The sequence below is a fragment of the Globicephala melas genome, chromosome 9 (assembly GCF_963455315.2).
Source record: "Globicephala melas chromosome 9, mGloMel1.2, whole genome shotgun sequence".
NCBI classification, from domain to species: domain Eukaryota; kingdom Metazoa; phylum Chordata; class Mammalia; order Artiodactyla; family Delphinidae; genus Globicephala; species Globicephala melas.
The window spans coordinates 45,184,247-45,210,599 of record NC_083322.1 but is presented as its reverse complement, the minus strand read 5'-3'; the positions used below and the strand labels follow the sequence as shown (position 1 = coordinate 45,210,599).

At 56.9% G+C, this 26,353-nt stretch overlaps 1 protein-coding gene across 5 annotated transcripts in view; it reads left to right on the top strand.

Moving 5' to 3' along the window:
• Window positions 1-26,353, top strand: part of MINDY4 (MINDY lysine 48 deubiquitinase 4) — a 114,908-nt gene that overhangs the window by 70,146 nt on the left and 18,409 nt on the right. For 4 of the 5 annotated variants that reach the window (XM_060305453.1, XM_060305452.1, XM_060305454.1 and 1 more), the window contains 6 exons: window positions 2,063-2,164; window positions 3,880-3,943; window positions 5,099-5,164; window positions 10,567-10,634; window positions 21,911-21,974; window positions 25,005-25,166. In XM_060305453.1, the coding sequence (XP_060161436.1) occupies window positions 2,063-2,164; window positions 3,880-3,943; window positions 5,099-5,164; window positions 10,567-10,634; window positions 21,911-21,974; window positions 25,005-25,166 (526 nt within the window). Of the gene's footprint in view, window positions 1-2,062; window positions 2,165-3,879; window positions 4,011-5,098; window positions 5,165-10,566; window positions 10,635-21,910; window positions 21,975-25,004; window positions 25,167-26,353 lie in introns of those variants that run through there. The other variant, XR_009565289.1, reaches the window with a different exon arrangement.

Genomic DNA, 26,353 nt, shown 5'->3' with positions numbered 1-26,353 from the left:
ACCATCCTGTGAACTCTCTGGCCACAGCCAAAGTGGGCACTTGACGTTTCCATAAAAACAACAGCAATGGGTACCCTTTATTGAGCATTCTCCACATGCCAGGCACCGGGCCACGGACCTTACACAGATCATCTCATTTAAAGCTCCCAACACGATGAAGGAGGTACTACTGCCCCAGCCAGTCTAGGGATGGGGAAACTGAGGGACCCTATGTCACGTTGCCTACCACTTTAAAGTCACTGGACCACAACGGCCTAGGTGCAGACGGCTGGCTCTGTGGCCCACGGACTGGGCCGTGACCACATGCTGCCCACCATGGTGACCTGTGTCCTGGTCTCCGGGTTCTCCTCTCCTATCCTGGAGAGGAAGGACAAACACCAGTTTTCACCTGCTCCCCACCCGACAGCTCAGCCTAGAGCTTAGGGTACTTGGTGACTGCAAACATGGAAGCTCCCTCTACGTTGCTGGGAGCGCTGGCGTCAAGCCCCTTTTGTTTGTTAGCTAGTGAGACACTCAGACACTCAGCCTGCCTTCGTAGGAATTTAAGAAAACTTCCCAGAATCCAGGGGTGGGCGAGAAGCACGGCTCTGTGGAGCCCTGGAGACGGAAAGAGCGTCTGCACGTGGCTATTGCTGCTTCTGTCTTTCTCACGGACTTCATGCACTAACGGCCTCTTCGTTGCCGTTTTTATGGTAAGAGGTCTCTCTGCCTTTTTCTTTTTTTTGCGATACGCGGGCCTCTCACTGCTGTGGCCTCTCCCGTTGCGGAGCACAAGCTCCAGACGCGCAGGCTCAGCGGCCACGGCTCACGGGCCCAGCCGCTCCGCGGCATGTGGGATCTTCCCAGACCGGGGCTCGAACCCGCGTCCCCTGCATCGGCAGGCGGACTCTCAACCACTGCGCCACCAGGGAAGCCCCTCTCTGCCATTTTTGACACCACTGACTGCCTGTCCTTCTCCAGCCCTTTTGCTCCCAAGACTGTAACGGCCCGTCTCCGAGCTCTGCCCTTCCTGCCTGCCTCCTCTGCCTCTCCCACGCGCTGGAGTTCCACGAGGCTCCAGCCTTGGCCGCCGCCTCTGCCCTCCTCATCCTCTCTCTGGGAGATCTTAGCCACGCGGGGTGCCGAGGACCCCTCACACGCTGCTGGTTCGTAAGCCTCTACTCAGCCCGAGCCGCTCTCCTGGGCTTTAGAGCGATAGCTTCACCCGGGCATCCCATGTGCACCTCCAGCTGCGCACCGCCCCCCCCAGTCCCTGCCCCGTCATCTCACGTGCACCTCCAGCTGCACCCCCCCAGTCCCCGCCCCGTCGTCCCACGTGCACCTCCAGCTGCGTCACCCCCCACCCCCGCCGTCCCCGCCCCGTCGTCCCACGTGCACCTCCAGCTCTCCCCGCCACCCCCCGTCCCCCTCCCGTGTTCCCCATTTCAGTTGGTGGCACCAGCATGCACTCACCGGAAGCCCAGCGTCATCCCGAATCCTCCCTCCCCCACGCCCCCGCGCCCCCGCGCCCCCGCGCCCCCGCGCCCCCGCGCCCCCGCGCCCCCACGCCCCCACGCCCTATGTCCAAGTAACCGGCAAGTCAGGCTACTTTCCCCTCAGCACTCGTGGTCTGGTCTCCTGTCAGCTGGGGGAGCGCGGGGCACCTGCTTGCGTGAGCCGCTGTCTCCAGGGGCTTGGGCGTCGGGGCTGGCCAAGGCTGGGCGGGGCAGGGCGGTGCCCCTGCCTGGGATGGCAGCAGTTCCAGGCTCAGTCCCCTGGGCTTTGTCAGAACCCGCAGCCTTTTCTTCCACCGCTCCAGGCCCTGCCGAGTCTCCAGAGGCCCCTTCGCTCCCGTGGGTGATTTCCTCATCCTGTTCCTCCTCCAGCACTGCCAGGGCCCCTCTCTCACAGCTCTTCCCTTGGTCTTCATCTGCAGAGGCCCTCCTCCCAGGCTCTGCCTGAGCCCCTGGGCCGCAGGGCTCCGCTGGGCAGCAGAGGAGAGGACGGGCCATCTTCCACAGGGCTGCGCTGTCTCTGATGTCTGTCCCCATAGGCATAAACACACTTCCCTTTTCGTCCTCAGGCAGCTGCAGCCTTCAAACGCTCGTAGGACCCGCTGCCTGGCCCTGGCCATCGCGGACATTGTGTGGCGGGCTGGAGGCCACAAGAGAGCCGTGGTCACACTGTAAGTGCTTCCCTGGGCTGTGTTGCTACCACTCCACCTCGGGCGGGCACAGCTACAGGCCAGCTGGCTGTGCGCTTTCCTGTCCTTGGGGAAATCATCGTCTCACACAGGCCGTCTGGGCCTGAGGACCGTGTCTGTGTCCTCCCAGACCCCTGCCCTGTGCTCCAGGCCAGCAGGAGCCTGGAGAGTTGGCCTGATGTGCTGGGCAGCCCCACACCAGGGGAGGGCCACCCCTCCACATGGCTCCGGTCGAGAGGGGTCAGATCTGGGGATCCCTCTCTGCAGGGGGTGCTGGCGGATGTAACCTGCCTGAGAAAACCCATGCCCGCCTCCCTGCCCCCTCACTGGCAGCTTGCTCCCCTCTACATTTCTCTGATCCGGAGGCCTCGGAAAACAGCCTCTAGGTCGACCCAGTCATTTGTACTGCTCCCCCAAGTCCCCAAAGCACACTCCTGTTTGCTCTGTCACTTGGATCCCCGTTCCAGTGAGGAGACTCGGGGAGGTGAGAGATGAGCGGTGGAGCCAGCGCAGTCTTCCCTGCTACCTCCGTCCTACTGGTGGAGGATACCATCCTCATAATCTATGTGGATGGCCTGCCGGCTTTCCAGCCTGACCCTTCAGAGTGGAAGCATCACTTCATCCCAGCTGTGTGGCTAAGCTTTAGCAAAGGGGGTGCCCTTTGGATACAAGGGCCACACCCTGGAAGGGGGCACAGTGGTCAGTAGAGCACAGAACTTAAGAGACTCCAAAGGCTGACCCCCAGTGCTGTTGCTTGTTGGCTCTGTGACCTTGAGTAACTGACTCAGCTTCTCTGTGCCTAGCCTGTTTACTCACTTGGAAAATAGGGGTGATAGTAATGATTACTTAATGGGGTGAATGTGAGAATTGAACGAGTCAACATAAATAAAATGGTCTATAATGAATGACAGTATCATCGATCAGTTTAAATCATTTATCCGTATAAATAAGTGATAAGTAATAGTAGGAAGCACTTAGGATAAGGTCTGGATCGTACTAAGTATGGTGTCAGTGTTGGGTATTATCATCATTATCACTATTGTTCTTATCGAGTGCTTGTCCTTGGCACCCATGTTCCAGGTAACTTACAAACCCTGGCCCTTAGGATCTGCATGGCAGCCTTGAGAGCATATGGGGCAAAAATTCAATCTCTCCTTACTTTACAGATTAGGAAACAGAAGCCCGGAGAGGGGCGGTGGCTGGTCCAAGGCTGCACAGCAGGCTAATGTCACAGTGGCCCCAAACCCAAATGCAGCTTCTAGTCCATGCCTTCCTGGGCCGCACATGCAGGTGCTGTGTAAACAGATGTCCTCCAAGGGGACAGAGGCTGGACTTCAAGTCCCTAAAGGCGAAGGGCAAGTGAGCATTCCTTAGTCTGGCGGCATGCTCGTCGGTGGGTGAGAGGCAGACTTCCTGCTACCAGGATTTGGGTTTGGTTATCCCGAGCTCTCCCTCAGCTGTCCTTTTTCCATCCCATATTAGCACCCGCACTGTACCCCCTCCCGTTTAGTGGAGTTCTCCGGACCCGGCCTAGCGGGTGAGTTCAAAGCGGGGAAACGAGGTGCGCTTGGCTCCCTTCTTTCCTCTGGGCCACCTTTTGGTTTGTCCTCATTGAGCAACCCGTGTGGTTTGTGCCCTGGCTCTGGGGCATGTCTTCCCTCCGCGCAGAGACTCATGCATCTCCCTTTCCTTTTTAGGGCTTCGAGAACACAGCAGTTCAGTCCAACCGGGAAATACAAAGCAGATGGCGTCTTAGAAACAGTACGGCTTTCTGGAAAATTATCACGCAACCTTTGGCTTTGTTTGGGGACAGTCTCCTTTCATATAAGTAAATCCTTCCTCAGTTGGGGATGGGCCAGCCTTCCCTGTGGCCCAGGCCAGCAGAACCCTCCACCTGGGATTGGGGTGCGGGCAGAGGTGGGGGCCTTTGGGATGAGCTCTGGCCAGAACTGGCTTTATGGCTAAAAGGCTGATGGGCGCCCTGTCATGTTGAGCTTGTACAGAACATGACGTCCCTCCAGCGTTCGATGCACCATGCCTTTTGGCTAAACCCCAGCCTTCCCCGTGTCCCCCTTTATGTCATAGCATCCTCTCTGGGATTGCCATGAGAGGGTAGTGGGGGTGCAAGGGAGAGGAAGTTAGCAGAGAAGAGCTTTGATGGACGGAGCACCAGCTGGAAGGCCAGACCCAAGTAAGACAAAGGACAGCAGAGAAATGAGAGACGTGTGAAAACGTGGAAACTCTGAGACTCTCCCACAAATTAACCTCCTCTTCACTGAGGATTTTTGTTTTACTTAGCTTGTTCCCTTTGACCTTTTGGGCATGTGTGGCCCTGGGATCTTAACTAAGCATCTCACTTTGTTGGATGTTATCTGTGAAAGTGTTCTTTTCTGACCTGCATGAGAAAGCACAGGAGACGCATAACCACTGCTTTGCACTGAACTCAGGGCACTGCCTGCTGGGCTTAGAACAGGCCTGGTGACGGCGACCTGAGTGGGTCACCCACCCTGTACTCCCCTGTCCCCCCACCCTCCCTGCCCCCAAGGTGCTCCTCAGATACCTGTGACTAGCCTGCAGGGTGCAGCCCCGCCCGTCAGGGCCATCCATGCATGATGCTGGCTCTGTGGCTTTAGTTCCGTGATGTCTCCAATCCTGGGGCCTCTAAAGGCAGGCCCAGTGTTGCTGCAGGGCGGGAGCCCCAGAGACCCCAGCTGGGCCCTGCAGCCTTTGAATCACACACAGGTCTACGTAGGAGTGCCTCTCCACCCCCGCTCCCGAGGTCGCCGCTCTCTGAGTGCAGGGACATTCCCCAGTGGGGTCTTGCAGCTGCTGAAGTTAGGGCCACAGAAACGAATCCAGCACGGGGGACTGTCCCCCGGGCTTGGGCAGCTCACCCTGTGTGTTTGTGCTTCCCAGCTCACACTCCACAGTCTGACCTGCTACGAGGAGCTGGTGACTTTTCTTCAACAGAGCGTCCATCAGGTATGAACAGTGGTTTAGTTGGTGGGCTGTGCATTGCTAAGCTTCTGCTTTCTCTGTGGGAGACGTGCTGGTGACCTGGGGCTGTTCTCCGTTCATCCCCACCCTGGGGTAGTGGGGCGATATTGGCTGGAGAAGAGTGGGCTCGGGGGCAGAGGGTCTGACCTCTGCCATGATTTCCTGGAGGGCTGGCCATGGCTACAGGTAAAGGGAGCCGCTGCAGCGGGGGCTGCGGAAGCAGGGATGGAGCGGGGTCAGGCTGAAGGGGAGCAGCTATCGGACTGTGGTTATGAGAGCTTTCTTTCTGTCCGAGGGCAAGCAGCTACCTCTGCAGGTAAAGAACACTTCGTCAGCGAGTGGGGCTCAGCACCGTCTGGGGAGGTGACCAGGACATGGGTTCCTGGGCTGGGCTGGAGGTCTGAGCACCGCTCATGGAGATCCTGATAGTAGAGGACCTTGCTTGGTGTCCCGGGAGGCAGGGCTGGGCCCGGAGGGGCCTCTGGAGCATCCTGTCTACTGGAGGAGAGCCGTGCACCTGCTCCAGGCTGTGAGATGGGGTGGAACCCAGCCAGGGCCTGGGAGCAGCCCATCAGAGGGCTGAGGGAATTCAGAGTTGGGCTGTAGCCTCGGGGCTTTGTGGAGGAGGTCATTGAATGCTCCGGGGGTGGGTGAAGAGCATTGTCTCTGGAGCCATCAGCATCAGCGGGTGTTTGCATCTAGGTTACACCCCTTAGTAGCTCTGTGACCTTGGGCAACTTACTGGACCCCCTGTGCCTCAGTTTCCTCCTGTGTACCACGTGGCTGATCACAACGGTGCCTGCCTCAGAGCGCTGTGCAAAGCGCTTGCCTGGAGCCACCGTGTCCTGCTCCGTGTTCTCGGGGGTCGTTAGCTTTCGTTGTGGGTGTTTCATCACCATGGTGATGATCATGTAAGGTAACCTTGAGATGGGTTAGTTGTAGACAGGTAGAGATGGGAGGGAAGCATGGCAGAGAGAAGCAGCCTTTCTGCGCCAGCCTGTCCCGCAGGTGCATGGGAGGGGCTCTGATGTAGGAGGGGTCCTGGCCTTGGCGCTGGGAGTCCTGGGCTGGCTGTCACTTGTTCCCTGGCTTTCTCTGGTTCTTCATGAGCATAACCCGGTGGGCAGTCTATAGATGCAGCGTGCTCACCACCGGCTCAGGGCCATGGGGTGCCTGGAGCAGAGGCCCCGGGACCTCCTTTGCCTTATTCCTTGGTCACAAGTGGCCTCAGGATAGTCACTGGGCTTCAGTGGCCTCATCTGGAAAGTGGAAGATGGAGCAGTTAGTTAGCGGGCAACTTCCAGCTCTTTACTGCCCAACTGTGATTCTTAAAGAAGAACCTTAAATGCATGGCAAAGAATGTCTTCCAAATTAAGGACCAGGCAATTTAAATAAGCAGAAAGGACACCTTTTATTAAACATACCAGAGCAGTGTGAGAATGCAGCAATGCCTCCGAGAGACGAGCAAATCCTGGCAGCATCAGTGTGCATTCAGGGAGGCCAGGACCAGGGGCACCTGTGTTCACACTGTCAGGTGACGCAGAGCTGGAGGAGGGAAGCCCTGTGGGGCAAAGGAGGGGCCCTGGGGTGATTGCTCACGTGACCCCAGGATCTGAGGCCCCATCATTGCCCCTGAGGCCCTGGGGTGGCCCTTCAGCACCAAAATCGTCTGCATCCTTGTCTATAGATGGGGTCTCCCTCCTCCCTTGGCCTGTACCCCCAGGTTTTCGGTGAAGCCCGAGCAAGACAGTGAGTGTGAAAGAGGTTCTGAGAGTGGGACCCTTGCCAGGGGCGGGAGCCGCCTACTTCCTGCCACACCTCTGGGCTCAGAGCAATTCCCCCCCCTCTCCTGGCCTTGATCCCTGGGTACGAGCGGTCACCATTTGGCCCTCGCTCTGGAAGGTGTTGTTTTCCCCCTGCAGTTGAAATTCTGTTTGTGCTGGAAGCAGTTGACCTGCCTCAGCACTACCCTCACCAAATTCATTTTTCACGGTCTGGGCCGAGGAGGGCTTCCTCGTGCCAGGCCTGGAAATGAACACTGCACCACGTCTGCCCAAAATAAACAGCCTCCTTGCTGTGTTTTCATTACCGCTCACCCTCCTGGTGAGATGTCTGGCTGCCGCGCCCTGCGAACCGGGGGATGCGCCCGCCCCTGCCTCCCACTGGGGTTCCTGGTGGACTCAGGTCTCTCCTGGGCCAGAGCAGCTCGGTGGAATGACCCCTTCTTCCCAAGCGGTACCAGACATTTTTCCAGACCCTGCTGGTGGGTTCTGGCCCGGTTGCCTGCCTGGGCTCTCCTCCGCCCTGTGGCCTTCCATGGCTTGGCAGCTGGAATTTGAGGAGATCATTTTATAATAATAAATGTTTTAAAAACAAAATGGGATATTGGTGCCATTCAGTCGTGTTCCATCCGGCAAGGGCCAGAGGCCGCAGGCGGGGATCATGTCCCTGCCCTCCGCAGTCTCACCTAACCTGTCCACACGCAGGGGCATATCCACGGCTCAGGATGAGGTCCCCTTGGATGTGTCCCAAGGACTGTGGAAAATGCTGGCCTGCGTATAATAATAGTTCTCCACGTTTACACAGACTCCTGGCTTACAGCGGGAGCCTGTGTTCCTTACTTCGTTGCAGTCCCGCGAGTAGGAAGGCACGGCAGTGGGGGAGACAGACCCAGGAAGCGCCGTGGCCTCCCCAGGACAATGTGCAAGTCCAGGGCAGAAGTAGGTAGGCATTTCAGAAGGGGAAACTGCGACTGAGAGAGCTCTGTCACTCCTTGAGGCAACAGACAAGACTGTAGTAGAGCTGTGACAAGGGCACTGGTGGCCCGAGTCCTCCCAGGCCTCTGTCCCCCTGCGCAGGGACATCAGCATTCCTCTTTGCAGTTGTCAGAGCACTTCCACCGACCTGGCCTCATAGGACGTGCAGCGTAACCTAAGGAAACATGCAAGGGAGGTATTTGTTATCCTCATTTTGCAAATGGGAAACTGAGGACAACAGAAGTGAAGTGACTGGCCTGAGATCACAGAATTAAGGTGACATTGATTTAAGATTATTGTTGATTCATTCATTCCATTTCTGCTTTCAAAAAAAGATTTAAAGGTAATTATTAAAAAAAATGATGTCCTTGGGGTTTTTTCTGTGCTCCAGCCATGGTAAACCTTTGCTCTCTTGCCTCTGGGCCTTTGCATGTACTTCTCCTCCCACCTGGAACAACGTTCCCTTTTCTGATTCCTCCTTGTCCCTTGGGCTTCTGTCTAGACATCACTTCCTCCGGAAAGCCTTCCTTGACGCTCCCTCCTTCCCTAAGCCCTAAGTCTGCATTGAAGGCCCTTCCTGTGTGTTTCCAGGGAACCTTGTTTTTCCCATCGGTGCAGAGCCCCTTCCCCACTTTTTTCAAGTTGCTTATTATTCTCTCTTTCCTGAGTTACTTCTCATGAGGGCAGATCCGTGTCCACCTTGTTCGCAGGTATAGCTTTAGCAGGGAGCATCCTCTTGGCACAAAAAGGTCAGGCAGTAATTGTTTTTTCTTGAATGACTGACGAATTGAATTATTGGGTGAAAATAAAGACTATATACATATATAATACTTAGAAAATATAAATCTATATTTTAAATTGAAGTATATATAGTTCATTTACAATATTATATTAGTTGCAGGTGTACAACGTAGTGATTCAATATTTTTATAGATTATACTCCATTTAAAGTTATTATAAAATAATGACTGTATTTCCCTGTGCTGTATAATATGTCCGTGTTGCTTATTTATTTTATACATAATAGTTTGTGCCTCTTAATCCCTACCCCTATCCTGCCCCTCCCCCTTTCCCTCTCCCCACTGGTAACCACTGATTTGTTCTCTATATCTGTGAGTCTGTTTCTCTTTTGTTGTATTAATTCATTTGTTTTATTTTTTAGATTCCACATATAAGTGATAACATACAGTATTTGTCTTCCCTTGATAAAGTCTATATTTTGAGGAAAAGAAAAGATAATTTTATCAGAAGTTTGAGCTAAAATAGTTTGAGTAGTTTGAACATCATATTTGGCTCTGAGCTTCCTGGCAGCCAAGGCAAAATGGCAGTATGATAAGTTATATGATTCTCATTGTTCCAGGAAAGTAAGCTTTCTTTTTTAGTTTTAAATTCAAAAAGAAACTGATCACCCCATAAGGAACACTGACTATTGTAACAGGCAGCATCTTCATTACCAATTCCAAAAGTGGAATTGTTGTCCCATAGTGGGATGAGTAAGGCCTTCACACTCATTTGCAGTCGGGAGACGGTGTTCCTTCAGGAAGCAGAAATGACATAGTCCATCCCATTAATCCGTGGCCTGCTGGGCTCACTGGACACATGGGCAGTGAGGACCCAGCATCATACTAACAGCTAACACAGGTGTCAGGCCCTGTTTGAAGTGCTTTACAAGGATGATCTCACTTAATCTTCACAACAACCTCATGAGGATGGGTCCTATTTTTATTGTCTTTGTTTTACAGGTGAGGAGATGGGACAGAGAAGTTAAGAAATGTCCCCGTGGTCACATAGCTAGGAGTGGCAAAGCCGGGATGTAAACCCAGGCAGCCAGGCCCCCAGGTTCTGGGCTCCAAACCAGGGTCAAGACTAGGGGAAGATGGGAAGACGAGTGAGGCGCTCCCCAAATTCAAAGGGGTCCCCCAAACCTCAGTAATCAGCATAAATAATATTTTAGTGCAGTAGTTTAAAACTATTAAAATTAATCTCAAACAATCCACAATGAACAAAAAAATTTGAAATGATGGGATCTGCTCTTGCACTTGCCATGCTCACCTCACTGGCACCGCCCCACCCGATCTCCTCCAACCTGCTCTCTGCTACTCTCTGCCCAGTGCAGTTCTTAGGATCCCTGAGGAGTTAGGGATTTGGAATCAGATGGAGTCCCCTGGATACCCATTGGGCTGCTTGCAAGTTGTGTGACCTTGGGCCAGTCACTCAATTTCTGAGCCCCAGTTTCCTCACATGGCAGAGGGCAGTAATAACAGTATTTATAGCACAGGCCCGGGATAGTTTTAAATGTGATAATGAGAAGCAGACGCTTGCACGGTAGTGGAGGCTGCCCCAGGCCACTGCTGTCCGTGAGCTTCTGGGGCTCGGAGGTCGTGGGGTGCTCCTCGGCGGGCACTGCATCTGCTCCATTGTCACTCGGGCTGGTGTGCCCCTCACCCCTTAGGGAGTCTGGTTAGTGAGACCTGCATGGGATCGGCCATGGGGCTACCTGGCGACCTCTGGGACCTGGCTGGAAGCAGCTGGCTCGGGGTCAGGCTGCTCCCTGGGTCGTGGTCCCCAAGGAAGTGACAGGAGGGAGGTGCACACACTTGCTGGGTTCTCATTCCTCTCTCCTCTTCCCAGTTTGAAGCAGGCCCCTATGGATGTGTCCTGCTCACCCTGTCGGCCATCCTGTCCAGGTCCACAGAGCTGTGAGTATCTTCCTCGTTCATTTCCAGGAGCCGGGCTTGTCTGTGTGGTTCGCTGCTGCCTCCCCAGAGCGCAGGGCAGAGCTGGGCACGCGGTGGGCGCGTCGTGAGCATGGTTGAATGAAGCAGTGGGCTAGGGGCAGCTGGCTGGACAGGAGAGAGAGAACAGTTACATTCTTTGTACACGTGTGTTCAGTGCTACCTTCTTCTCCGTCTCCCCACGTGTGCTGGGGAGTGCATGGGGTCTGGATCCAAAAGACCCCCCAGAGAGCTTACAGCCTCCCTGGTGTCCCAGCGGCACTGCAGTGGGCGCGTACTTGAGCACACACGTGGACTCCCCTGAGACGTGTGCGGGGACATAAGAACTGGGAGATGACTGAGGGCCCCGTGAACTTGCTGTAGGCCAAGGCAGTCCCGAAGGCTTCCAGGTCCGTGTGTGGGGCCAACCCTGAGGGGCTGAGTGTGCCGTGGGGCTTTGGAGGCCGGCGGAGCAGGGAGTCTGGGTCCCCGGCTCGGACTCCATGCTTCCTTATCAAACGCGGCCTCCCGGGCTGCCCGAGAACTGGAGTTCCGCTATCACCCTCATTTCCTGGGAGCTTTCTCGGCCTCTTTTCTGTACTTGTCACCTGGGCATTATGTCACTAGGGAGGGTAGCAGATTAACAGCACATTAACAGGTTTGTAAAGTACAATCGATTGCCCCATCCACTTCCCAGCAGAGCGCGGACCCCAGAGGGCATGGAGACCGGGGGAATAAATTTGCACTTTGCAGGGGTGCGTGGTGTTGGGGAAGATTTGGGAACAGCTCTGAGCAGGCGGGCCCTGGGAACTGGGGAGGCAGAAAGAGTAGCCATGGGGAGCCCAGGCTGGGGAGGCGCGGCAGAAGGAGACGCTCGCCCCCCACTCCCGGTCCTGGGCGGGCCCTGTCCGAGTTCCCCGTGGCCTCTGGTGCGGCTGGGAGGAGGAGGGCAGGGGCTCTGCAGCCTCGTGCTGCTAGCCTGCCTGCTGCTCGCTGTTCCTGACCTTATTAAATGCATGTGTGTGCACTTTCTAATGGCATTTTCCTTCTAATCCTGCCATAATGATATGATTCATTCCTGGCCGGGCTCACGTGCACGGCGACCGTAAGCCGCCCTGCCTTCTCCCCAGGCCTGGGTTTGCTAATCCCTGGGCTGACGGGCGTGTGGGTGAGCCCCTTGAGCTCCCTGAGGGGAAGCTGAGCTCTCAGGAGGGCCAGGCCCTTTTGCAGTCCTCTTGGCCTCAGTTTCCCCATCTGTATGGGGGCTCCTTGGCTCTGAGGGTCAAGGTCTCTGTGCTCAGTGTCTCTGCTCTGGGTGCCACGGGGCTCGTCAGGGGCCGGGCACCCTGTTCACATGCACACTCCTTAGGGAGCTGCTCTGGCAGCCCTGCCCACCTGAGGGGCCTCCGGGGCCCCACGTCCAGGCTGTGCTTCACGTTGTCCAGAGCTGGAGCACTGGGGCTGTTTCTGCCGCCTCCCGGCCCTGTCCAACCAAGCCACGCAGGGGTCAGTCCCTGCCTAGGTCGTGGCACCTGTGGGGCATCTGTGTCGGGGAGGCTACCTCGCTGGACCTGCACAGCTTCGTGCCCATGGGCCTGGGCACAGCACAGTGCTGCCGTGCCCCTCCCCCTCCACCAGTCACAGACACACACGCACACAGAGACACACAGATACACACAGACGGACATGGGCACAAAGAGACATACATAGACACAGAAACAGACATACACAGATATACACAGAGACACATGGATACACACACAGACACACACAACACTGTGGGTGTCCCCTCCTTCCCCTTGTCCCCAGAGAGAGTATATAAAGACAGTCTCTCCTGCTTAGGGCCCCCGAGGACCTTCCCTGGGTCCTGGAGGCCAGTGGTTCCGACGCCTCCCAGGGCAGCTATGGGCAGCCTGGCCCCTGCTCCCAGGAGGACCTGCACAGAGACCTTCTTTAGCGTTGGCCCCGGCAGTGCTTTGGTGGGAGTTGTCTTACTCCTGTGGCCTCCCTTTCCCTTCTTCTAAGAAGACAGCATAGAGAACATTCTCATCGGCAGTAAGAAGGAGAGCAACCAGCATCTAGTAAGCTTCCTGTGTGCCAGAGCCTTTGCTGTAGCATTTTACCCGAGACGCATATAATCCCCGCGGCAACCCCGTTAAGGGTCACTAGTGCGATCACCATCACCATCTCTGTCTTTCAGGTGAGGAAGCGAGGCTCTGAGAGGCGAGTGACTTGCCCCAAAGTCACACAGCTCAACCCAGGCAGCCTGGTCCCAGACGGGGTTCTCTGGGCTTGCTGTTTAAGGACCTGAACTTGGGAGTAAAACAGACTTGGTTTCAGGCCTGACTCCAAACTCCTTTGAGCTTGAGTTTCTTACTCTGTAAAATGAGGATGATAATTCCTGCCTCACAAGATTAAATGAAGAAATACATGTCGTGTGCTTGGCAGGGCTCTGGGCGGGTGGCAGGCCTCGGATGCTGGCCTCTGCTGGTCCCACCCTCTCCCAGCTGTTCTCAGGAGCCTCTTGTGCCCCGTGCTGTCCTGTCTTGCCCTCAGTCTTGGCTTGGTGCCTCGTGGTGGAGACATGGCCACAGGGATGTCCTGCAATGGGTGATGGGTCCTCCCTGGTGCCAGGAGACCGCTCTTAGGGGGAAGCCCCAGTTCCGCAAACACAGCTTAAAAACCACAGGACCAGGCGATCCCAAGGGCCTTCCTGCTCTGGGGTCCAGTTTTAGCTTTGCTGAACCCTTTGATACCATTTCAGGGTGATCCTGTGCTACTTTGGGCCGTCGAACACATGACCTGGTAGCCCAAAAAAGAGAGCAAGTCTCTCAAATCACATGCTGTCCGGCCAGGAGAAGCGGAGCTGGGGGAGGAGGGGCTGGGAAACGCAGCCGAACACGGTGTGAGTATGTGTGCGTTTGTGGCAGGCGTGTGTGGACGGGAGATGGGTGAGTCTGAGGGGCTGGGTGCGAGATGATGTGGGGTTTGGTGGTTGTGTCTGAGATCGTGCGAAGGGTGACTTGATTGTGTGTGTGCGTGAGCGTGAGTCTGACTGAGCGCATGGCCGTCCCTCCCTCCTAGCAAGGCTCTGAGACTCATGCCTGAGGCCCAGGGGCAGCTGTCACAACAGAGTCCTTGCCTCCTGTCCACGGGCTGTCCCCCAGCCCTGGGTGGAGCCAGGGTGAGGGCGCCATGGGCAGACACAAATGCAGCAGGGTGCAGCCTGGCCACTTCACCCTCAGAGGCTGAAAGAACAGTGGCGAAGCTGGCCTTCGAGTTTTGCTCGCCCCAGGCTGGGTGCAAAGGCTTGAGAAGGTTTCCTTATTTTCTGCTTGGTTGCAAGCCATCTATTTTCCTTCCTAAGATCTCGAATTGCTTACGGTAAATCTCATACAGGCTTTCATGTCCTCCTAGTTCCCCTGCTTTCCAAACCGCATGGCCCAGAACTTTCCCCAGCGCATTCTCACAAGCCCCAAGGATGCCCAAGTATCTGGGGTCAAGGCCAGCTCCGAGCCAGCCCTGCACAGCGCAGTGCAGGGGTGGGCCAGCCCCTCGGCACAGGGGAGGGCTCGGGCGCTGCCCCCCACCGCCACCCCGGGTGACTTAGGCCTGGGCGGTGAGAGGAGACCGCTCGTGAAGAAAACCTTTTCGTTCAGTAGACCTTTGGCATTCATTACAGTGGCGACTCTGGATGCCCAAGGGCAATCTTGAAAGTCCAAAATAGGCGGTACTTTGTCATTTGCCGAAGTGATTTTTGAGCAGCACGGGCCAGGTACTGGGGGCTTGGAGAAGCCTCCGCACCACGTGGCTCTGTGTTCTTTGTAACCTTCTCCAGCAGGGGGAAAACAACAACACAGTGAAACAGCCTTGAACTGAAAGCCAGCCGTGAGTGGCGGTCAGGCGAAGGCAAGTGACGGAAGCACAGTTCTTAGCCGGTGTAAGCAGAAAACAATGCAATTAATTGATTCATATCAAAAGCCCGGGGCTTTGGGAGTGGCTGGGTCCGGGAACGCAGACAGTCTTTGGGACTTGGTGTCCCCCATTCTGTCTCTTCTCTCTTCTTTGCTCTGTCTCTGTCGTGTTCTCGGGGGGCCCTCCCGCACGGCGGGCTCCAGGGACCCTTTTCTCGGGCTGCCGCTGTTCCTGATGCCTCACGGTGGCCAGGCCCAGGCCACAGCCATTGTGGGGCAGGTGAGACTCAGGGGCTCCCCCGGAAGGTGGTCAAAACCCCCAGGGACCTACCACACTGGCTGGGGAAGGGCCGGGCTGTGTAGTCAGGAACTGGAGGTACGAGACGTATCAGGGAGCCGAGAGCAGGCCTGAACTCGGGGGTGAGTCAGGTCTGGGCCTGACGGAGGCCCTGCAGGCCACTCAGAAGCGGAGAGAAGCAGTGACGAAGCTCCCAGCGCACCTCAGGGAGGCTGGGCGGGCCGGTGGATGGCAGCGTAAGGGTGCGAGCAGGGGGCTGTTCAGGTTGAGAAGCCCAGGCTTTTGGTGGCCCTAGCTGTGCTGTGCTGGGGGAAGGAGAAGACAGGAGACGTGTCAGCGTTCTCCTCCACCCTCCTGTCGCACCCCCTAAACTCCCCCAGCCCAGGATAGGAGGTGCACACGGAACTGCCCAGGCCGGGTACCCTGGCTCGATACGGACAACAACTGCTTTGTAGCCCTGAACGGTGCCTGGCCTTTCTCCCCTGGGTCTTCCAGGTGGGATGCGGGAGACCGGGCAGGATGGTAAATGGCCCTCCCTTCCGACATGCCAGGTTCTTTGGACTATAGCCGGAAGACAGGAGGAGAGGAACTTTCTCAATGAACTCCAAGTCGCCTGTAACCTGGACTCGGATTCTGGTGGAGGCCGTGCTAGTGAGCGCTTTCAGCAGACTTGTCTGAGGAGGCCGTGGTGGTGGGTGGGAGGCAGACCCAAAGGGCTTGCTGGTACCTTTGTCATCAGAAGCAGCAGATGCTCCACCCAGACCCCACTTCCTTCGACTGACCTTCCTTCCTCGCCCAGGTTCCTTTTCTGGGGGCCCCCAGCTCCTGTGCAGTGAGCGGAGCTCCATCCTATAGCTCTCCAGCTGGCTCCCCCAACCCGAGGAAGGCAGTTGCTGGAGGCCCAGCCTCATCTGGAGGCGGAGGAGAGAGGAAGGGACCCTGGGCCCCAGCGGGTGCACAGCAAACGGGCCCCTAATGGTGTGAGCCTGCCCATACCCAGGCCTGTGGAACGGCCTCCAGAAGCTGGGTCCCAGGCTGTGTTTGAAGGCAGGCAGAAGCAAGTGTCCTGCCCAGGCAGCTGAGGCTGGCCTGGAACAGCGCACCCCAGGGTTTGGGGGCTGCCAGCAACCCAAGGGACAGGCCCATAGGCCCGGGACCATCATCCCATTCTGCAGCCGTGGAGACCAAGGTTCTGAGAATTAAGGGCAGGTTGGCGCACGGCTGACACCATCACCCGAGTCTCCTGTGCCTGCATCTCCCATCCCGGGCTAGGGGAGGAGTGACAGGCGCTGGTCAGCTGTGTCTGCCCACTTAGAGGGAGAATGGGAAACAGGGCCCCAGGGAGTCCCAGACCAAACTGACGCTTGTCCACCTCATTTCAGCCGGCATAGTCTGGTCCCAGGCTGTGGAGGTGGCAAGTCACGGCCCGTGAGTGCCAGTGGGGCGTGGCTGAGGGCAGCGGGTCTGCGCATAGACAGAGCCGGAGGGCTGGATGCAGAGAAGGGCGACCAAGCCCAGGCCACGCCGGGGTTAGTGGCAGAGCCGGGAGGGTCTCCTGATGCTCGGCGCATCTAGCACCCCTGTCCACTCACCCCAGAGCTGTACGTACCTCCTTGTTCCACGAAGGGCTTGCTCAGGTGCCCAGGTAGAGAGGACAGGCCTCAGGAGGTGGGAGGGGTCGTTAACCTTTTTTTTTTTTTAACATCTTTATTGGAGTATAATTGCTTTACAATGGTGTGTTAGTTTCTGCTCTATAACAAGTGAATCAGCTATAAGTATACATATATCCCCATATCTCCTCCCTCGCGCGCCTCCCTCCCACCCTGCCCATCCCACCCAAGCCACTAACCTTTTGAAAGAATCTTTTGTTCCAGGCCAGCCTCAGCCGTTTGGGTGGGAATCTTGCTTCTGCCTGCCTCCAAACAAGGCCTGGGACCCAGCTTCCGGAAGCCGTTCCGCAGGGCTGGGTTTGGGCGGGCTCACATCATTTAGGGCCCATTTGCTGTGCACCTGCAGGGTTAGGGCCCAGTTCTGGGCACCATGGGGCCAGACGGACACAACATAACCCAGGCCCTCCAAGTCCTTGCTACCTGGAGGGGCAAGGCTGGCACCCGAAAAGCAGGGGATGGGCGCTCTTAGGAAGGGGATGTCTGCAGGGAGATGGGGCACATCTCTCTGGGGCAAGGGAGGTGTCCTTTTGTGGAGGAGGTGACAGCAGGGCTCTGAGCGTCATGTGGGAAGGGTTGCGGCAGGCAGCAAGAACGTAGAGCAGGCGAAGGCTAGCAGAGGGGTTTTTGCAGGGAAGGGCTCCTCGAGGCGCGGTTGGAAGGAAGGTGCCGGCACGTGGAAGAGGACTGGGGGAGGTGAGGTGGAAGGCAGTGGGGGAAGGGCTTGGGCATCTCTGCTTCCTCTTCCTTCCTCCAGGCAGGTCCCTCTCTCTCCATCCACTCTCCTTGCCCTGCTTCCTGGGTCCCCTTCCTCTTTAGGGCCCGTGCCTGCAGAATGGAAATAATACCCGTGCCCTCTAACCTGTGGAGCTGTCTGCAGTTTGCAAGGCCTTTTTATGGCCTCAGCCCTTATTGCAACGACTCTTTGAGGTGGTTATTGTTGCCTCTATCAGGGGATGACACACCCAAGGCTCAGAGGTAGAAAGAAATTTGCCAAAGGTCACACAACGCAGGTGGCAGAGGGGGCCTGACACCCAGGTATTCTGACTCATTGTCCGTTCCCTGTCGACGTTTCTGAGAAAACAGTCGATATCTGGCCACATCCAAATCCTTTTCAGATATTCATGGCCACAGTTCAATCGCTGGGAGCGGAGACTCCATTTATTCTGGGTTTTTGGCCGTGATACGAATAGTGGAGGTTGCAGGAATCATGACCTCTCAGTCATTGTTTTGTTGTTGTTGTTGTTGTTGCTGGTATCGCAGGAAAAAGGAAGTTACATTTACCAAATGTCAAATGCTTTATCTAGTTCATCTCATTCAGTTCTCACAGCAATCTGTAATAGAAGGAGGCGTCTTCATACCCATTTTACAGGTGGGGAAACAGGCTCAGAGAGGGGAGCAACCGGTCAGCGGCAGCAGCTGGATTTGAATCCCAGGCTCTCTGACGTCAGAGCCCACGTTCTCTTAGTTGTTCCACAGCTGTCCTTTCGCTGTTGATATTGTCCTCGAGAGTCAGTAGAAGTCCCACGGAACAATGGGTGATCGTTCCTGGAGGCTGCTGCAGGTGGCAGGGAGTGCAGTGGAAGGTGCAGTCTCTGGGGGAGGGTGTCCTGGGAGGGACAGGCAGGAGCTGACCCAGTGGAATGTGGTGGTGCCCCGGGCCTGGTGCCCTAGAGGTCAGGTGGAGGGGAGGTGGCTGGTTGGGTCCTCCCCGGTTAATTACCGGTTAGTTTAGGCATGATGTTTTAGATATCAGAGTCGTGGACCAGGCACACTTGTGCACGTCCTGGAAGGTCCCCAGAGACTCTGGTTTTATAAATGAAGACACAGGCTGAGAGCGAGGTGTTGACTTGCCCGAGGTCACTCGGCCAAGTCCAGGACTGAGCTGACCATTGACCCCTCCTCTTGTGGACACTGATTTTAGGTGAATTTTGGCTGTAGACCAGAGCCATATGTGTAGGCCACTTGGACATATTTTCCTTCTTATTCAGAAACTTCTGCACAAAATGCCCAGATTCATATGTTCAGTCGTGTGTTGGGGAAGCTTCAGAGGGAAGGGACAAGCTGTGTCCCAGCCGGGGAGGGTGGGGACCAGGACTGGGGCTTCAGGGCTCAGGGACCTGCCTAGAGCTGGCCGGCCAGGTTGGCTATCACGTGTTTCAGGCCACCCCAGACAGTGTGATGTTGGTGCCAGGGACACAGTCCCTGACTCTGTGTGACCACAAGTCCCTTCTCCTTTATGGGCCTCAGTTTCCCCATCAGTAGAACAGAGATGGCCGCTCTTGCCCGCTGACCGCACAAGACTTTAGGGAGGACAGTGTCGCTGAAAGCGTCGAGGCCGCAGACTCTGCAGAATCGAGGCTCGGGCGCTGTGAGCCGCTCAGGGGCAGAACCTCTGCCCCTCTGAGCCCTGTGCCAGAGGGCAGGCGGGACAGAGGCAGTGGAGTTCTAGGACCGGCTTCAGCCTGAATGTGGGCTGGCACCTGTCACTAGCCCTGGGCCAGCTGTGTCCTTTCTCTGGCCATCCATTTTCCCGTCTGCAAAATGCTGGGCCCCGGAGGCTCTGCCAGCCCTGACGTCCTCTTTGTTCCGTTTCTTGGTGCAGCGCAGTGTCTCTGGGACCTCCCGACGCGGGCAGAGCTGGGAGAAGCCGTCCTTGCTGGCATCCTGGGCAGAGCCCCTTCCTCTGTCAGTGGGTGGACTGGACACGCCCAGGGTCAGGGTCAGGCCGTCGCCCGAGACCATTGGTCCAGGTTCTGGCCCTTGGCTTCCAGAATGCTGAGGAGGCTGGCAGCAGGGCCGCCAGGGCCAAGCCCTTCCTCGTAAGTTTCCACGCCCTGGGCACGTCCACTCAGGCTCCCCGCACTCTGTGCCTCCTGCAGTCTAAAATCCAGGCAAGGCCCTGTGCCCTAAAGTGTTCCCCAGTGCGGGCCAGTCTCAGGGGGCAGACTTCATCAGGCCCTGGCTCCCCCTCACCCAGCCTGGTGCCTGGGTCCTCGGGCTCTGCAGACCTCTTCCGGGGCCCAGTGTTGTCCAGCTCCCAGGAGGACTGTGGAAGGAATAAGCTGCTCTTTAGACTGGAATGGTCAGTCCCAGGGGAGGGCCCATCACAGCTTGTAGCTCAGAAGCCCAGAAAGTAGGAACCTCAGAGCTCAGGCAGCCCCTCCGTGGATTCAGCCCCTGCTCCCAGGACACTGCCTGCCCTTGTGCAAGTCCCGCATGTTGCAGAAGGGGAGACTGAGCCCCAGCGAGGAGAGGTCTGTGGCCACACGGCAAGACAGGGCTAGAACTCTGGTCTGGTGATGGCCCCACCGTGTGAATCGCCTCCTCTCTGGGGCAGAGCAGAAGCCACTGTTTCTTTGCTCTAGGATTCCTCACACTCAGCTCTCCAGGGATTTCCCCTAGATCGAGGTCTGGGCATCTAGATTTGCCAAAGTTGTAAATCTCTTAAGCCATAAGCCGCTCCTTGGCGTCTCCCGAATTCCCTAGTATGAAATACAGATGTTCCTCCTTTTTAAGATCTGAGCCTACTTCTGAATTTCCCATCGTGTTTGCACCTAAGGATGCAATTACCATTTCCTCCTATTGTCCTTTCTGCCCGTCCCTCTGCTCTCAGCTGACGCAGGCGCTCAAAACCGCTGGGTGAACACGAGGCTGTGAGAAGATCAGACTGCTTCTGAAAGCTTCGGGGTGGCTTGGGGCCAGCGATCCTTATCAGTCCACCCAGGGCCCCTCGGAGGCTATTTTCTTCCCTTCAGAAGATGCCTGTATATATGCCGCAGGGAGCGTTTCCATCAATTCTTCTGCCCAAGCCAGTGCCAGCCACACGCCGGCCTCGCCCATTTGTCCCCCATCCCCCCAGCTGGCCCCTTCCCAGGCCCGCTGGGTCGTTTCTGGAAGGCCAGCCTCAGGCCCTTCCTGAGGACCCCCAGCCTCCGTGGTTCTCGGCTGGGCCCTGCACTGTCAACCCAGCCCGTCTTCTCGTGTGGACCACGAACCGTCCCTGTTCGGCCACAGTTAGTAAAATCCACAAGAGAGCGTTTCTGCTGTGGAGTCGTGGAGCTTGAGTTTCTAAGCTCGTTTGGGACCAGAGTGCATGTTTTAGGTTTGTGGACTTATGGCAGATTGAGATTGAAAGCATAAAAGTGAGGCCAGGTTTTTCTTCTCTTCCACTAAAAGGAAAAACAAACGTCGTGATCGCTTGCCTCTTCCTACCTCTGGGCCACCCCTGGGTGCTCTCTTTGGGGTGCAGATGTAGCCCATGCTGGGTGGGCAGCAGTGGGGTGAGCCGGCTCCCGGGCCTCACATCACCCCCCTGGCTTTACCTCTCTGGGCTTCTTTCCATGTCTGTAAAATAAAGTAATTCCTGCTTCACTGGGTGGCTGGAGCCTTGAAATGCTGTCCTCTGAGTGCGGTGGGGGCTCCTTTCCTATTACCCGTCTGTCCCACGGCTCTGTTCAACAATAATGCTTGGTCTCCCGAGGGATTTCCTTTGGGGTAAAAGGAATAATAATGTCCTAATGGTGGGCTTTCTAGACGGTAGGATGGTTTTGAGATTTGGGGGCAGGGGGCTTGCCTCCTGGTGCTGGCCTCACATGTGACGGGGCCATTGCTGACCTGACACTGCACCGTTCTGCCCCCCAGTAGCATACAGCCCTAGAAATCTCTTTCTTTCAGTTTGGTGGGGTTTCTTTTGGCAAAGGGGCTTTTCACCTTGTGCCCTTAGGGGGACCCCATTCTGAAGGTGGAGCCACAGAGGTGATCTAGGGTCGGGGGGAACACAGGCCTCGGAGACTGGCAGCTAGATCCCCTGCCAGCTCCATCGCCCACGAGCTGAATGCCCTGGGCACGTCAGTTCTTCTCGGAGCCTTGGTTTTTCTCTCAGTGTTTAGGGAATAATAGTTGTGCTCGGCCTGGTACAGGGTCTGTGCCCAGGTGGCGGCAGCTGTTGTTTCAGGACTCCAGGAGGCGTTAGAGGCCGTTCCTCCCATTTAACCGACTTGCAGACCGAGGACTGGAGGTGGCAGGGGATGGCCCAGTCCCCACTCTTAGTAAGCGACAGTAGGAGTGTGAATGCAGGACGTGGATTCCAAACCCAGCGCCCTTTCTGCTGTGGCGTGCTTCCATCACGAACCTCTGGTGTCTGCCGAGGGTCTGCCATGGCCCTCTGCAGGCCAGAGTGGAGGCCACTGCCCAGAGCAGAGTGAGCTCCGGACTCCAGCCCCAGGGAGGGCACAGAGCACAGAGGCTCAGGTTCCCGCCAAATCCGGGATTTGGGGCCTCCGCCTGGAAGCCGAGGGGAGGCCCTGGCCACCCTCGAGGTTTGCCCGGATCCTGAATCAGGCAGAGGTGTGCTAACAGCCCTTTTTTCTTGCTCTCCAGTGTCCGCCAGGACTTCGACGTCCCCACCAGCCACCTGATTGGAGCACACGGATACTGCACGCAGGTCAGGGCCTCAGTGGGGCGTGGGGTGGTCAGGCGCTTCTTTCCCTTCCTCTTGCCGTCTGTCTTTGCCCCTGCCAGCACTCCCCAAGCAGCTTTCGTGTTCCGCCTCTGCTGGGCTTCTTCCTCACGGAGACCTAGAGAGGGAACTCAGGTTAACTTCTGTTTCTGGAGTTTGCTGTACCCGATCTGTGTGCCCGGAGCTGCAGGAGGTTCAAGAGAGGCAGAGCCAGGTGCTGCCCAGCCCGGAGCCCCGGCATAGGCTGGGAGCCCCAGGCCCAGCTGCGGGGACGACGGCCATGGCGCCCTACGATTGTACAGCACGTGGTCTTTATGACCACCCACCCCTCTGCATCTTCACAAAGGGGCCCTCAAGTGGCTTCGTGGAGGGCAGGGGGTCCCTTAGCACAACTGCTTGTCATCGATCCTCCCAGTCACCCGGTGGCACAAGGAAAGGGATCTGTTTCAGATCCTATCAGCGAGTGTCGGGACTGGAGCCAGATGCTACACATGACTACGGTCTGAGCCCTTCTCTGCATGGCAAGGCCTCCTGAGCGGCCAGCGGGCCACAGTTAAATCTGACCCTCAGTGCATCTGGGGGCGTCGTGTGTAGCACAGACAGGCTGAGCGGAGCTTCTCTGGTTGCTGGGCCCAGCTGAGGACCCAGTTGTCCTAGGGGTCCTGGCTCACTTGTGCCAGTCCTGAAAACATACCTGGGCACCGTGCAAGGGCCCGCTTGGGGCCTGTGGTTTGTCCAAGGCACCCGAGGAGATGTGAGGTTGCCTGCTGCTTACCCCCCAGAGAAAGGTTTCAGGCTGAGCGACGGCCAGTGGTGGTCCAGCTCCTGCTCTGGGTGTCTGCGCTCCCCGTGGGAGCTTCCTGACGCGCTGTCGGAGAGCACTGTGACCCAGGGGTGGGCAGTTAAGCAGCGTACAGAGTGCAGAACACAGTCTGGGGCTGGATTCTGAGCTGTGTTGGCAGTTCCACTTGCGGCATGAGCTGGAGCGACTTTCTTCCCCTCCCCGAACCTCGGTCTCCTCACGTGTAGAATGAAGCATTTGGACTAGATCGGTGCTTCTTAAACTTTGATTGTGCACGCGAGTCCCGCAGAGTCTTGCTGAAGAGCAGGCTGAGGTTCCGTGGGCCCGGGCTAGGGCCTGAGGTTTTGGATTTCTAACGGGCTTCCAGGAAGGGTGATGCGGCTGGTCCCTGGACTACACTTTGAGTAGTGAGGAACCAGATGACCGCTAAGCTTTGCCACTGTGCGATTTTGAGTCTAGGGGCAGGGAGCGTCCTGTCACTATTTCTCCCCCAATTTTGAGGAGGCTTCCTGCTCTGAGGAAGGTTTTGAGACACACCCCAGATGGGCAGCAGGACCTTTTCTCCCCCTTGAAAACCCGCTGGGAGCCCTTGAATGTGTCTGAAGAAGGCCATGCCTTTCTTAGGCAGCCGCTGGCCCTGAGGTGCAGTATCTCAGAGCAGACATTTCCTCCAAATTCTTTCTCGCTTCCTCTGCAAGAACACAATGAGGCCCCCTCGGTATCTCCCTCCAATGAGGGCCCCTCTGCGGCCATCAGAGGGGCCTCTTTTACTGCCTCTGGGGCAGGGATCCTGGGGTTGACGGAGGGGTTTATTAACCTGCGCATCACTCTCACAGTTCCGGGGAAAACACTTCTGTGAACTCTGCCCTCCAGAGTTTATGGTGGGCAAGGGCTGTTACGGCCATTCCCACGTACCATGGAGGAGATTCCTGCGGGCTGGCCTCACGCACGCGCCAGCCCTGGCAGAAGGAGTTAGAAGCTCCTGCCCCAGCGCTAAGGCTGGGCTCCCGTGTATCCTTCCTTAGCAGGGCAGCGCGTGCTTAGCGGTTGCCCTCCGTTTTGAATCTTTGCTGGCCAGGTGGTACCCTGAGGGTAACAAGTGAGGGGAGAGGGAAGGGACACCAGAAAGGGAGCCGGAAAGTGAGGGTGGGAGTGCGGCGCTGTCACTAAGCAGCTGTGTGGCCTGGGCAAATCCCGTCCCAGCTGCGAGCCTGTTTCCGCATTCCTCACGGGAGGTTGGAGCCCTAGATGCTCTGCTTGAGGAAGGGCCCTTGCAGCCAACCCAGTGCCGGAGGCACTGGCTAAAGGAGATGGCCGAGAGTCAGAGCCCCACAAGTCACCGTCTCCTGGTTCTGGGGTTGGCAGGCTTGCTGGCCTGTCGGGTGCGAGGCGTGAGGCGTGCAGCCATGCAGCCAACAGAGGCAGAGACAGAGCGGGAACCCAGGCTGGGGCCCGCCTGCCTTCTCCTCCCTGCCCCTGCTGTCCTCTCCTTTCCTTCCCCCGCCTTGGAGACCCCGCCCTCACTGGTGGAATCCCAATACGGCCTGGAGCTGAGTTACTGGTGTCACCCCATTGTCAGCTTCCTGGTGGTGATGATGCGCTCTGGTTATGTAAGATGTTACCGTTGGGGGAAGCTGAGTGAAGGGTGCACAGGAACTCTCTGTACTATTTTTGCAACTTCTTATGTCTCTAAAGTTATTTCAGAATCAAAAAGCTTATTAAAAAAGTATCCAAGACTTCAAGACCCACCCAAATGCCGCTTCTCCACGAAGCGGCTCCGACTGTCACGGGGTCCTGTGTCTGTGTGGGCCACGCGCGCTCTGTGCACACATTGTTACAGCCGCAGTCACATCCTACACTGTGCTTCAGGCGTGCAGGCCCGCACCCGTCCCCCCTCTAGACCCGGACGCCCGAGGTCAGGAGCCACTCTTTCCCTCCAGCGGGACCCGCACCCCACCCCCAGCCGACGCACACACAGGGTCCTGGGCACAGTCGGCGCCCAGTGAATGCTTGTGGGATAAGGACTGATGAGTTCCCAGAGTCACGTTGATGAGCAGAGTTGGCAGCTTCCCTGAGGGCTGTGGGAACGCTGAAGCCACAGCCCCTCTGATTTCAGTCTCTCGCCCTCCCTGCTTTCTTCCTTCCTTTTCTGCCCTTTTTCTCTTGTTCCCCATCTCCCCTTGACAAGCCTTTCCCCTTTCTCTCATCAACAGGAACTTGTCAATCTGCTCCTGACCGGGAAAGCCGTGTCCAATGTTTTCAACGACGTGGTTGAGCTCGATTCCGGGAACGGGAACATCACGCTCCTCAAAGGCATCGCCGCGCGCAGCGACATCGGCTTCCTGTCCCTCTTTGAACACTACAGCGTGTGCCAGGTACCGAGCCCTCGGGCCTCCAGAGACCCAAGAGCCTGGCTCCCTGGGACCAACAGGAGGGAGGGAGGAGAAGGAGAGTTGGCTCCAGTTCCCGGAGCTGGGTCCAGTCTCAGTCACGGAGCGTATGGGAAAACTACACACACACACAGCTTCACCGCCATCCAGCACAGGCCCGAAGTTCACTCCCAGAGCCAGCTGTGACGCCATGAAAGGGACCTCTAGGGATTTACAGTGTGCTGTCGTGTGTGTGTGTGTGTGTGTGCTGTCGTGTGTGTGTGTGTGTGTGTGTGTGTGTGTGTGTGTGTGTGTGTGTGTGTGTGTGTGTGTGTGTGTGTGTGTGTGTGTGTGTGTGTGTGTGTGTGTGTGTGTGTTGGCCAGGGGGTCTTCTCCCGGGACAAGGGCCTGAGGTCTTGGGCCTCGTGTTAGTTTCCTAGGGCTGTCTCAACGAAGCACCACAAACTGGGTGGCTTCAACCCACAGAAACGTGTCGTTTCATAGTTCTGGAGCAGAAGGTCTCCTAACAGAAGTCCAAAATCAAGGTGTCGGCAGGGCAACACTCCTCCTGAAACCCACGGGGAGAATAAGCCTTCCTTGCCCCTTCTAGCCTTTGACGTTTTCCAGCAAAATCCTTGGTGAGCCTTAGCTTGTGGCTGCATGGCTCCAGTCTCTGCCTCTGGTGTCACATGGCCATCTTCTCCCTCTGTGTCTCCTTTTCTCATAAGGACCTCAGTCACGTGGATTGCTAACCTCGCCTTGACTAATTACATCTGCAACAGCGCTATTTCCAAATAAGACCACAGTCTGAGGTACTGGGGGCTAGGACTTCAACAGAGCTTTTGGGGGGACACAATTCAACCCATAATAGGCCTTACTCAGTCTGTTTGCAAGTGTATTGGTCCCTCTACGTTTTCTCTCACTGCAGCCAGGGTCTTAGAGAGGGCCGGACCCCCAGCTGAAGCTGGGCACGGGGTAGGGTGACAGTATCTCTGGGCAACATGGGCAGGGGACCACCGGGCCCTGTGTCCTTGTCCCAACCTGCTGCTGAACCTTCTCTGAGCCTCGGTTTTCATGTCTCCAGGGAAGACATTGTTCTGTGGTCGATTACATGACCTGAGGGGTAGCAGGAGGTTCTTCTCTGGTGACCGGCCCAGCAAAGATTCTTGGAGGGTCAGGATGAGGCCCCATTC